The sequence below is a fragment of the Pogoniulus pusillus genome, chromosome 18 (assembly GCF_015220805.1).
Source record: "Pogoniulus pusillus isolate bPogPus1 chromosome 18, bPogPus1.pri, whole genome shotgun sequence".
NCBI classification, from domain to species: Eukaryota; Metazoa; Chordata; class Aves; order Piciformes; family Lybiidae; genus Pogoniulus; species Pogoniulus pusillus.
In genome coordinates this window covers 17,255,605-17,268,163 of record NC_087281.1, presented here as the reverse complement: position 1 = coordinate 17,268,163, position 12,559 = coordinate 17,255,605, and the positions used below count along the sequence as shown (strand labels likewise).

The window sequence follows — 12,559 nt, the reverse complement described above, 5'->3', positions numbered from 1 at the left end:
TTTAAATCAACATCAAAGCAGACTGATTGGCTAGGAGTAAAAAAAAAACAACCAAAAAACAACATGCTGCATGACTTATTTTGGGTTGTTGCCTAATTTTTTTCTCCTCAAGTTATCCTGCCTTATTCATTTCACTTGGTTTTGCATGCCCTTTAGTTGTATCTTGCATAATTGATTAGCATGCTTTCCCAAGGAAATGGGACTTACATGATCAGTATGCATGTGTAGGCTTGTGCCTATTTGTCTGTCACTCCACTAATCTTAAAATACTCTGGTCAGAGAAATGATGGAAAAATACTTGAGGCATCAAAGACATGATCCTTTATCACTCTCAAAAAACACTCAGTGACCTGATGGAAGTAAGAAACCTTGTAAATGCATCTTATATATGAACTCTGTGAGAAGAACCCCTCATAATGTTCCAACACATCACCCAGTATGACAGTGTCTGCACTGCAAAGTATTATAAGAAATGTCCCACATATGAAAACAGCACAAAGTCAAGCATCAGACAGATCTGGAATAAAATCAGGATTCACTTGTTCCAGCACTTCTTGAACAACTTGTCATTTAACTCCTATTCATCATAACAGCTGCCTTGACATAGAAATTTTTTCCTGTGATGCATCATTCAGCTGCTTAGCACTAACTGTACCTAGATGACAACTTCTTAAGACAATAAATTAGCAGCCCTATACAAGAGGATTTGTTATTGGACCTGTTTGTCACACATGCAAGTGAAGTCATCAGGGATGTCAAAGTCAAAGGCAGCCTGGGTGCAGTAATCATGCACTAGTGCAGTTCACCCCCCTAAGGGGTATGAAGCCCACGAGAAGTACAATTAGGACTCTAAACTTTAGGCAAGCAAACTTCAAGGAATTAGTGAATAGGACCCCTTTGGGAAACAACCCTCAAGGATGATGGAGTGGAACAGAGCTGGCAGATTATTAAGGATGCTTTCTATATAGCACAAGAGATCTCAAACCTCGCATGTAAGAAATCAGGCAAGGAAGGCAAGAGACCATTATGGCTGAGTCACGACCTGACTGGGCAAGCTGGGGCTACACAGGAAATGGAAGAAAGGACAGGCATCCTGGGAAGAGTATAGGGATGTTTCCTGGTTGTGTAAGGACGAGGTCAGGAAAGTCAAGGCACAGCTGGAACTGAACTTGGCAAGGGATGTAAAGAGAAACAAGAAAGGATTCTACAGGTTCATTAACCAGAAAAGAAAGGTTAAAGAAAGTTTATCCCCACTGATGAGCAACAGTGGGGAACTGGTAACAATAATGAGGAAAAGGATGAGAAGACAGATTCTCAACAACTTTTTTGCCTCAGTCTCCACTGGCAACCTCTCTCCTCATGACTCTTATGTTGATGACAAGCTGGAGACCAGGGAAACAAAGTCCCTCCCATTGTAGGTGAAGACAAGGTGTGTGAGCATCTGGAGAACCTGAAGATATATAAGTCCATGTGACCTGATGGAATGCATCCCAGAGTCCTGAGGGAATTAGCTGACGTAGTTGCCAAGCCACTCTCCGTGATATTTGAGAAGTCCTGCCAGTCAGGTGAAGTCCCTGGGGACTGGAAGAAAGGAAATATCATACACATTTTTAAAAAGGGTAGAAAGGAAGACCCTGGGAACTGTCAGCCTCACCTCTGTGCCTAGGAAGGTCATGGAACAGATCCTCCTAGATGCCATGATAAGGCACATGGAGGATGGGGAGGCAATTCAAGACAGCCAGTATGGCTTTACTAGGGGTAAATCCTGCCTGATTAACCTAGTGGCATTCCATGATAAAGTGACTATGTCAACAGATAAGGGATGGCCTACAGATGTGATCTAGCTGGATTTCTGCAAGGCCCCCACAACATCCTACTTGCCAAGTTGGAGAGCTACAGATTTGATGGTTGAACTGTTAAATGGATAAGGAATTGGCTGGATGGTGGCATCCAGAGGGTAATGTTCAGTGGCTTGAAATCCAGATGGCGAGCAGTGACAGGTGGTGTCCCTCAGGGGTCCATACTGGGACCTCTGCTGTTTAATGTTTTTGTCAGCGATACAGACAGTGGATCAAGTGCACCATCAGCAGGTTTGCAGATGACACCCAACTGAGTAGTCTTGTTGATATGCCAGAGGCATGAGATGTCATCCAAGGGGGATCTGGACAAGCTGGAGAGATGTGCTCAGGTGAACCTCATGAAGTTCAAAAAGAGCAAGTGCAGGGTCCTGCACCTGGGCCAGAAAGATCCTCACTATCAAAATGGCCTGGGGGATGAGGTGAGAGGAAGCAGCCCTGTGGAAAGGGACTTGGAGGGTCTGATGCACAAGAAGCTGGACATGTGCAGACATGTGCACTTGCAGCCCAGAAGGCAAATCAGATCCTGGACTGCATCAGAAGATGCCTTGCCAGCAGATCCAGAGAGGTGATTCCACCATTTTGCTCTTCTCTGGTGAGACCTCACCTGGAGTACTCCGTCCAGTTTTGGAGCCCTCAATACAGGAAGGACATGGACCTGTTGAAGTAGGTCCCGAGTAGGACCATGAAAATGATTAGGCGGTTGGAGCACCTCTGCTGCAAGGACAGGCTGAGGGAGCCTGTCCAGCCTGGAGAAAGAGAGGTGCCAGGGAGGCCTAATAGTGGCCTTCCAGTACCTGGAAGGGGCCTACAAGAAGGATGGAGAGAGATTGTTTACAAAGGCCTGCAGTGATAGGACAAGGGGCAATGGCTTTAAACTAGAGAAGAGCAGATTTAGATTGGAAGTCAGGAATGGGTTCTTTACCGTGATGGTAGTGGAACACTGGAATAGGTTGCTCAGGGCAGTGGTTGGGGCCCCATCCCTGAACATATTCAAAGTGAGGCTTAACAGGGCTCTGGGCAACCTGATTTAGTTAAGGATGCCCCTGTTTGCTGCAGAGGGGGTTGGACTGGATGATCTTTGGAGGTCTCTTCCAACCCAGAGCATTCTATGATTCTATATTGTACTGTTATCTTTGCCAGCTTTCAGGAGAAGCACTGAACAGAAATATTCAGAGACTATGCAAAGAAATACAAAAGACAAGCAATTTACAGTGGGCAATGAGTTTTGCTGAGGCCACAAAATATAGAAAATTCACAAGTTCCTGAAATTCATCTCCTGTGGTTTACCCAAAAAGGACCCACTCACTCCTATAATGTCACGGTGCACTCCTGTCACATAAACAAGAACAAGGTTGCCCTACCTAGCAAATGCTCCGTGGATAACTTAGCTGAAATGAAGTATGACATTACTGCTGCAGATACAGCAGGATCTCCAGATGTGAGATCACCCATACAGCTGTTACTGTCAGTACACATTTGGTTAGCCTCTCCTAGCCAATAAAGGCTTATGAATTTTATCAGAGTAAAATGACCATTAAGAAAGACAATGAACACTATGTAAAACATTAACACTGGACAGAATGAAAACTACACTATAAGACATGGACATTACTACAAAGTAGCCTGGTGAAGAGGAGGCTCAGGGGGGACCTCATTGCTGTCTACAACTACCTGAAGGAAGGTTGTAGCCAGGTGGGAGTCAGTCTCTTCTGCCAGGCAACCAGCAGTAGAACAAGGGGACACAGTCTCAAGTTGTGCCGGTGGAGGTACAGGCTGGATGTTAGGAGGAAGTTCTTGCCAGAGAGAGTGATTTGCCATTGGAATGGGCTGCCCAGGGAGGTGGTGGAGTCACTGTCCCTGGAGGTGTTCAAGAAAAGACTGGATGAGGCATTCAGTGCCGTGGCCTAGTTGATTGGACTGGGCTGGGTGCTAGGTTGGACTGGATGATCTTGGAGGTCTCTTCCAACCTGGTTGATTCTATGATTCTGTGACAGAAATGCAGCCAGCCAGGTTCTGCCAGCTTTGCTTAAACCTTGCTGAAACAGTAATGGAGCCTTAGTTCCTGAATAGCCTCCTAGACGCAGTGCAACTGTCACAGAATAAAGAGCTGTTCAGTGGGAGTAAAGATATCAGAAGCTGATCTCAATATAACTTACATGTGTGGGTGCAGCTTTTTGCTTTTAAGAGTCATTTAGCTCAAGAAATGGGTTGCTCAATAGCCCCTCCCCGCAACAGCGTTGAGAAAGCTTCCAGTCAACATCTGAGTCATCTAAGCAAGTCTTCCAGCAAACCAGAGCAAACTAGGCTATTCCTAAGAATAGACTTAACAGCAAGCAGAAGGCAGACTGAAAAAAAGACCTGAAATGAACAGCAATACCGAAAAGTCAGTGAAATCTCTTGCTAATTTTCAAAGGTCTAAAGGGTTAGTTTTCTTTCATAAAAGCATTTCCCCTTTTGCTTTTTTCTTTAAAGGAGAAATATCCTGTTTTGACTCCTTGTTTTTGCCAAAGAACTGGAAACCTCAAATGAGATTCTCACACCCCCTCCCCCACTCCCTTGAGGTATGTGTCTGGCATATAAAGAACTGCAGCAGTACAAAAAGGACTCTTGATACAGCCAGGGAAAATTCCTGATGCAGGAACTGATGTAAACAGCTGACAGTAACAATTTCTTACCAGGTGCCAGCAGAGGAGCAATGGATATTGCTTACGAGTCCATCATGGCTTGTCTGCAAAACTGCTCTGCAGAGCTGCTGGGCAGCAGAGAAAGTAGACAGGGCTAGGCTGCTTTAACTTAAGAGAGTTCCAGCTCCAGCTGTGAAAGTTATATCAGGAGCCACTCTGGCCATTTAAGTATTAGTGAAGAAGGTGTCAAAGTCAGGTCCCATATTCCCAGAGTCAGGAACGGGGTGGGGGGAGGCAAACTCACTGGAACAATTTGCAATCCATGTTCTAATTTAGCTGAACTGATGTGGCAACCTGATCTAGTTGAGGATGCTCTTGCTTACTGTAGAGGAGGTTGGACTAGATGACATTTGGAGGTCCCTTCCATCCCACACCCTTCTATGATTCTATGTGATGTCTGGCATAAACCTTCCATGTACCACTAGTGCTAGCTAATCAAATCAGTTTTACAGGAACTGGTGCCCAGCTTACCAAAAAGCCTCAGCTATGGGTTATGTGATGGCCTTTTACACATAAAAGAAAATATAGCTTTATTTACCAGTTCAAAATCTCTATAAGGAGCAGAGTCTGTATTTTTCTTCCTGATTCCTTTCACCACTGCCTCTCTCTTCCTCCTCCACACTCCATGCAAACTTCTCTTTGCACCCTGAAAATACACCACAAGCTCATGCAGGACCAGAGCCCCTCCCCATCTGCACCTATCTTTCTTCTGCTGTCTATCTCCCAGTCCCAGGCCCACCTTCCTCTTTCTCTATTTCTCCCGTGTTCATTATTTCATTTGGGTCAGCTTCCCCAAAATATGCACACTTCCCCTCTACTCTTTAAGCACTAGAGCGTGGGCATGAGCAACATGACTCACTGCCATACTCAGCCTTTTGTAAATTGGCAAAAATAGCCCTGAAAGGACAGAGATCATTGCAGGGTTGGCAGCCATGGTAAACTTGAATGTGTAGCTTTCCTATCAAATTAGTTTCTAAGTCAAATGACCTCATTCTTCATGTCAGATGATGATAGCCATCCAGTCTGCAGTTGCAATTTGTCTCCTATAGATCCAGTGCTGAAGACAATATTTTACATCAAACTCCTGTGTAGGCCTAAAGAATGCCTTAAATAAATAATAATCTTCGTTCATTTCTACTTATATATATATATATATACATATATATATATATATATATATATATATATCTCCAAATATAAAAGCCTTCTTTCTTCTCTGACAGATTAACTTTTGAAATGGTAATTAGAGAATGAGAAGTTCTCTTGATTTTCCTCGCAGAGCTAACACATGCCCCAGTTCCACTGAGATGCACATAATCTCCCTGAAAGCCTTGTGCTGGTTTTATCCTGCCCTGCCAGGCACTTCCAGTGTGGCCAGCTCCTCTTCAAACTGTCTTACTCGGTACAATTTCTCTTCATTTGAAAGTCCCTGATTTTATCAGCTCTGCCTGGGAGGCAGGGTAAGCTTCTCAGTCTGGATGCCAGAGAAAAGGGAAGATGGTTAGGGTGGAGGAAGGAGAGGTAAATCTGCCTAGCAGCTCTTCTCCACCCATATAGCCTCACAGTTCTTTAGCTCAGTATCAGGTTCCCTAGGTCCTGGAGATTGCTCCCAACCTGAGGATTAAACCTACAATCCACCAAATAGTTTGCTGTGCCTGGCCATAGGGGAAGTCTGGGGTTTTCACCATGCCCTATGGCTCATTGTCTTTGGCCCTGACCTCGGTTTTTGATTCTGTAACCATTCACCCTAGTAGCCTTGCTCCTGCTTCACTTGTATCTTCTTCCCCAGGGAAAGGTAAATTCTAAACAAACAGGATAAAGAAAAGCAAGCCCTTCTCTGCCCATCCCTCCTCACATAGACCAAAAAAGGCAACTTTTTTCTTTCTTTTTCCCCAGAGCCTCTTTACACTTTTGCCCATAGGCACTGAATGTAAAGCCTGAGGACTCCTCTCAGCCTCCCCTTTGTTAAGGGCAGGGAAGGTCTAGCTAGACAGAGATTCTCACTGTCTGGAGTCACTTAAAGTGGAAAATATGTTATTTACAGATATGCAACGTTTGCTTTATCAAGCAGCGACATAAACCCACAGGAGCTGCAGGTGTGAGGCAAATATTTATGGGCCTTTTAATCTCTGTAGGTGAAAACACACACTTCAGCTCCCTATCTGATGGGTCAGGATCAGGGAGCTGCTCTGGCTTAGTACAATGCAGCTATTTGCTGGTGGTGTGCTATTGTTTTACAAAAGTGCCACTGGATCTCATCTTCACTTGAGATTTATTTTCACCATTTCTAAGTAGAGAGAGACTTATCCTGATGAGTAGATTGCCTTTTTTTTTTTTCTTTAGAAGACAATGAATACGGACACAAGATTAGAAGATCTGTTACATGTAGCACTCCCATTAGAAATCACACATCTTTTTGCCAGCATGTGATGTCTGAAAGGAGCTGGCATTTTATAAGCCTTATCTGCAACGCCCCTTCTATTCTGCCTTATGTAAGGCATCAAGACCTTACAAAAGGACCCCGAACTTGACTCTTAATGCAAAGAGCCTTTGCTCTTAGTCAAAACTATTTTGATTGCAACTTCCTTTTTCAAACACAGATTCCCCGGGTTAGCAACCTGGCTCAACACATTACAGATCCTTCTGCTGAATGTGCTGATGGTGATTTCTCAGGTCTGAAAACAACCTCTGGTGTGCCAATGTCATGGCTTAGTTGTCTTGCTACACACAAAATACAGCTGAAATTTGCATTCCCATTGCTTTGAGATACCTTTTAAAAAGAGAATAGTTTTGGCTAAGTTTCTGTCAGGTACAAAAGAGCTTATTATTCCAAAACAAATGCCTTCAGGCACTTGCCAAATTAGGTTTGGCCAAGAGGATTTGTAATATTTTAAAATCACTTTCTCTTTTTACATCTCTGTCTAAAAGCTTTCCTACCAGTGCCAGGTTTAGAACTGGTGGGTGCTGTACAGCAGATAATAATAAACACCTGCAAATTCCAGAGACTCTCTGGAGTCTCTCCCAGTCCTCTGTCCTCACTGTATACATAGGTCACTTATTTCCCTCTAGCTAAGCTCTAGTTAAACTGTATGGTTTTCAAGCAAGGAGACACAGCTGCAGTCTCTTCTTGCTTGCCTTCTAGAGAAAATAAATGGATAAAAGTTGTTTCTGAACAGGTTTGTGAAGTTATAAGGCACTGCTGAAAACAAAATTCTCTTTCCCCACCCCTTTCACACTAGTTCTTGCTTGCCTGCTGAGGAAAGCTAGATGCATATTAAATATACAGTCTCAAAAAGATGCTGAATTTCAAGCCAAGCCACCTTACAATGGTTAGAACTAAAGAACTAATAACAGTGAATTAAAAAAAAAACCTTGCACCTATTCTGTGTCTGACATTATATTCCTGTAATGCCTGTGCTTGTATTTCTTCAGGCTTTGTTTTGGCTAGGGAGATATTTGATGTGAGAATTCACTGTGAGCAACCAGCTCTAAAGGGAACAATACTAATAATATGCCTGTCTACGGTGCCCCATAATCTTTACAAATTATGATGCACATCACAAACTCTAAAAGACCCTTGCCAATAAAATTTCAAGAGCCTCACAGCAGCTTTTCAAGACAGGTAACTACTACAAAGGGGCTCAGAGGAAGACTGTGAGGATTCATGATGACAAAGCAGAAATTGTCTCAAAGTCAGAACCTTAGCATTTTGTTCGTTTCCAACCACTAAACTTGCACTTCCCGAATAGTACCAGACAACAATGCCAAAAATAATGTAAAAGGACATCTGTGTGCATTTTGTATGTTCTTTTTAAAAGTCTTCTTTAGACAAAAGGAATGAGCTACCCACAACACTTAGACCCCAAGTACTAGCACTCTAATGCACAGAGTGCAGACTGCTGTGCACCCTCTGTGCTACCACCAGCCTCAGCTCAGCTTTGCAAAGACCCAGGATGCCTCATTCTACCTCCAGACTTCCACAGCAGCCCTATATGTCTATGGCTAGGTCACCGGGTGGCTAAACTAGATTTGAGCAATATGTAGAAGAAATGCTCCTGTAATCCCTTAATATATCTCAAATCCCTGAGAATGGAGCAGGGTGAGGTAGCAGGTGTTTCAGACACTGAATCCAGAAAAGCAAACCACTGTGTCTGTGGTTCTAAGTATTTAATATCCTCTACAACTCAGGTGATCCTCTTACAGCTGTCATGCTTATCATTGCTGCTCTTTCAGCTCTGGGATGCTAGCTCTCATGAACAGCCTGATATCTCCAGCCAGGCTATTCAGAATTGACAGGCCTGTAATCACGACAGAGCACTTTTAAACACCATACAGATGCACCTAGACCCAGCCACAAAGCTGGTTCCGAGGGGAGCACATCACAACATCCCGAGTACTGCCAAGGGTGCTTCAGGGCTGGCGAGTGCTCTCCTGGTCAACTACTCCTGCACTGGAAAACTGGACAAGGGGCATCTCAGTGAAGGTTTGGCTTCCTGCTCCAGCCACTGTAGTGGGACTGGGAAGGTAGCAAATCCAGTTCCTGCCCTTCTGCAAGCCTCCTGTGAAATCTCAGGCAAGCCCAGCAGCCTGTCTTTGTCTCAGCATGCCAATATCCTGTCCTGCCAAGATACCCAGGCTCACCATAAATAATTCCAAACAAGTTGTAACTGCAGCTATCTAGAGCACTGTTCACCCTAATTCCTTCGGTTTCTTAGCTGCCCATAGCACAGATACACTCTCACCACCTTTTTCTGGTATGATGCTGCTGTTTCCTTTACCCCACTACAGGGCTAATTTAGATCACACAGCACTTAGTGCTTACTGGGGTCTGGAGCCACTGCTATTTGTTATACATACATGACATTATAGGAATGTGGGTCTGCAGTAAGACTTGATCAATAGTTTTGAGTGTGATACAAAGAACAGAAATCTCACTCAGAAACATATTAGCCAGCTTATGAAAAATTGGGGGTGGGCTTGTAATCAAAATGAGAAATTACAATTATGACTGCATATAGAGATCATGCCTGCCAAGACAGGAGGTATATAAAGTCAAATAGTAACAGCAGTGATAAAGAATAAGAATAGAGTAGCATTTTGGCTGTGCAGCTTGCAAGCTCTCCTATGCAATTTCCCCCCAGTTTTTAAATTAAACAACACCCCCTTAAGAGACAGTACATATATTATTTTTCATCCCTGAAATGACCATTTCAGGCTTCAATTTCACTGTAACACTGATCACTTGCATATAGGTCAAAAGTTAAAATTCCTAAATAAATACCTAGAATTTGCTTTTTGTATTGCCAAGGTACATTTGTAAATTACATTTTTGCTCACGATTCTTAAAAAAAACCAAACCAAACAAACACCAAACAAAAAAGCTTTACCATTCTGTCAGATTTAGTTTACCAAATATCTCTTGCTTACCTGTGTGAAGTAAAGATTCATCAGGGTCAGGGTGAAAAACTGGAGGCAGACGGGGAAGCAATAGAGAAGCCAGAAGATGAAGGGGCTGAGAGAATTTGCTGTGACAAAGTCTTTGAAGTAAAATGAAAAGAGCACAGTCCTGAGAGAAGCCCAAAACAAGCATAGAAATAGAAAGACAGTTTGGTAACTGAACCTCTTGTGCCGGTAGTGAAGGACCAGCCAGAGCTGGACGTAGATGAACACAAAAAGCAGTGAATAAAAGACAGTATATACAATGGTCAGGCCCAACTTCACATACGGAGGGACAGCTGGCGTCAGAGTCGGTGGAAGGGTGTCATTTTTCAGTGGGTCCCACTCAGGGGCCTCCATTTGATATCAGGAATCGTCCGAATTATTTATTAAGTTTGGCTGCCGCTGTTGCCTCCTCCTCCTCCTTCTTCTTTCATCTTCCCACAGCACGGGAATCAAGAAAATGAAAGAAAACAAGCTGCACTTCCTCTTTGGCAGCTCACTGTGGGCTGGTAGCACATGATCACAATTCAGAATGATTCATTAGGACTGCCTTTGTCAGCAACTGGCAGGGAACAGCTCAGAACGCTGCCCTTTGCTGATGTTTGTGCGCAAATCTTTACCCTCCGCAAGAAACCGAGACATGGTTTGCTGCTGAGTTGTTCGGGTTTTTTAAGAAGGAAAGTCATCTGGATTTTGAATCATTTAAGTGATGCTCTATTTTCTATAAGAAGCAACTATCTCATGTTTTCCCCCTGGCGGCCCCATCGTATCTTTGTAGGATTTGTCTTGTTTCCCAATTAGCAGCTACTTTACCTAGCTGCATTTTTAAAGAAACAATTTAAAGCACCTTAAAACAATGAACTTCATTAAATTCAGATCACTGTAATAAGCTGTAACGGTTCAGCTCTGCACTGCAGAAACTTTTGTGTTCATAAAGAAACACATAAATTTACACAGCAAATCTAACACAAACAGTATTTTCTTTTTCTTCTGGCATACTTCACTAGAATGAGAGAAAAGGCATATCAAGGCTTCCAAATGCAGTGTATGCAGGAGCAAATAGAAACCCCTAAACACCCAAATTCACCAAAGTGTACATGCAGCTTCAGGTTCTTTTCTTCTTGGTTGTTTTCTATTTGTGCCATCGCTGTGGCAACAGCTGACCAGACACGCCTTCTCACAAGGGTGCAGATGTGCCCTTGGGATTAAATCTACAAATTAATAGGTAGTAAAGCAGGCTGCTGGGTTTGACTCATGGGGGTGAGAAGTGAGAACCCAAACTGAGCGGTTTAGACAGTTGTAGCACAGGGGAAATACTTCATATGTCTTTAGGTCACATATAGAGTCATATAACATCAGATAATGGTGCCTTGGCTCTGGCTGGGGCACTGCCATGTTCTGCTCTATCGTTTATAGTAAACTAACTATGAGAAGTGTTTGCTACCTGGGATAATCCCCAGGAAAAAAAAGAGATGTAGTGAGCTAACACAATGCTTGAGGTATGCAGGTCCTAATACTGACACTGCCAAATAAAATAATTATTCCCATTATTAATGCCTCACCCCAAGAAGAGCTCAGAACTACTATTTTGTTGAAAAAGACAAGTGTTGTAATTGTGATTATTAATAGAACTACAGCATATATAAATTTGGAAGGTTCTTTAAAAAGCTCCAAGAGGAGCTCAGAGCTACTATTTTGTTGAAAAAGACAAGTATTATAATTGTGATTATTAATACAAAACCAGCATATATAAGTTTGGAAGGTTCTTGTGATTATTAATAGAACTACAGCATATATAAGTTTGGAAGGTTCTTGTGATTATTAATAGAACTACAGCATATATAAGTTTGGAAGGTTCTTTAAAAAGGTCTCCAAGTGAAGCCCATCCTACCTTAAAAATACCTATACTGAACATATAAAGCTATATTCCAAAACCCATATTTAGGTACTGAAACAGAAGTGGTTTGATTTAAAAGGTGCTAAGCAAACTCATCTCCCATTGACTGCAAAGGGTCACTTCTATTAAGGTGTGTAGATATGGTAAGGACCAGAAGCTTTGGAAATCTTGGATAAACAGCTTACAGAAGCAGGATGATACACAGTAGTGAAGGGCGATTTGCTGTGTATAGAAACAGACAGAACACATAGTGAGTGATGGCAAAGAGAGGACAAGAAATATCCAAGCACTAAAAACTGCACACCTATACAGGGGTATGATGTAGCTTGCACAGAAAGTGAATTTTATTACTTCAATGTATAATAAACTTGAATTTAGTTTTAAACTGGCATCTGCTCCTAGGCCCCGCATGTTTCCTTGGAAAAAAAGAAAAAAAAAAAAAAAAAGAAGCAGCAAAATCAACTCAATACTAGCAGAGAACATAAAAACCCAGCAGTTATTGCAGCAAAATGTATTCCAATACTACTACAGAAGGTTGCATCTCCCAGGTCAGGGAAACATCTCCTCATATATACTTCCTTCTAAGCAGACAAAGAAAACCTCTCCCTAATCTTTCCCATTTCTGCTAAAACACTTGCTTTACACATGCATCAGTCTCCACAACTCCAGAGCACACATGA

General features: G+C 42.8%; 1 protein-coding gene across 1 annotated transcript in view; it reads right to left on the bottom strand.

Annotated features, from left to right (window-relative positions):
• The window catches only part of GPR137B (G protein-coupled receptor 137B), a 28,751-nt gene extending 18,078 nt beyond the window's left edge, over window positions 1-10,673 (bottom strand). The window contains exon 1 of the mRNA XM_064158581.1: window positions 9,971-10,673. Within this exon, the coding sequence (XP_064014651.1) occupies window positions 9,971-10,339 (369 nt within the window). The 5' untranslated portion in view covers window positions 10,340-10,673. The remainder of the gene's footprint in view (window positions 1-9,970) is intronic.
• Between the last annotated feature and the right edge of the window lie 1,886 nt (window positions 10,674-12,559).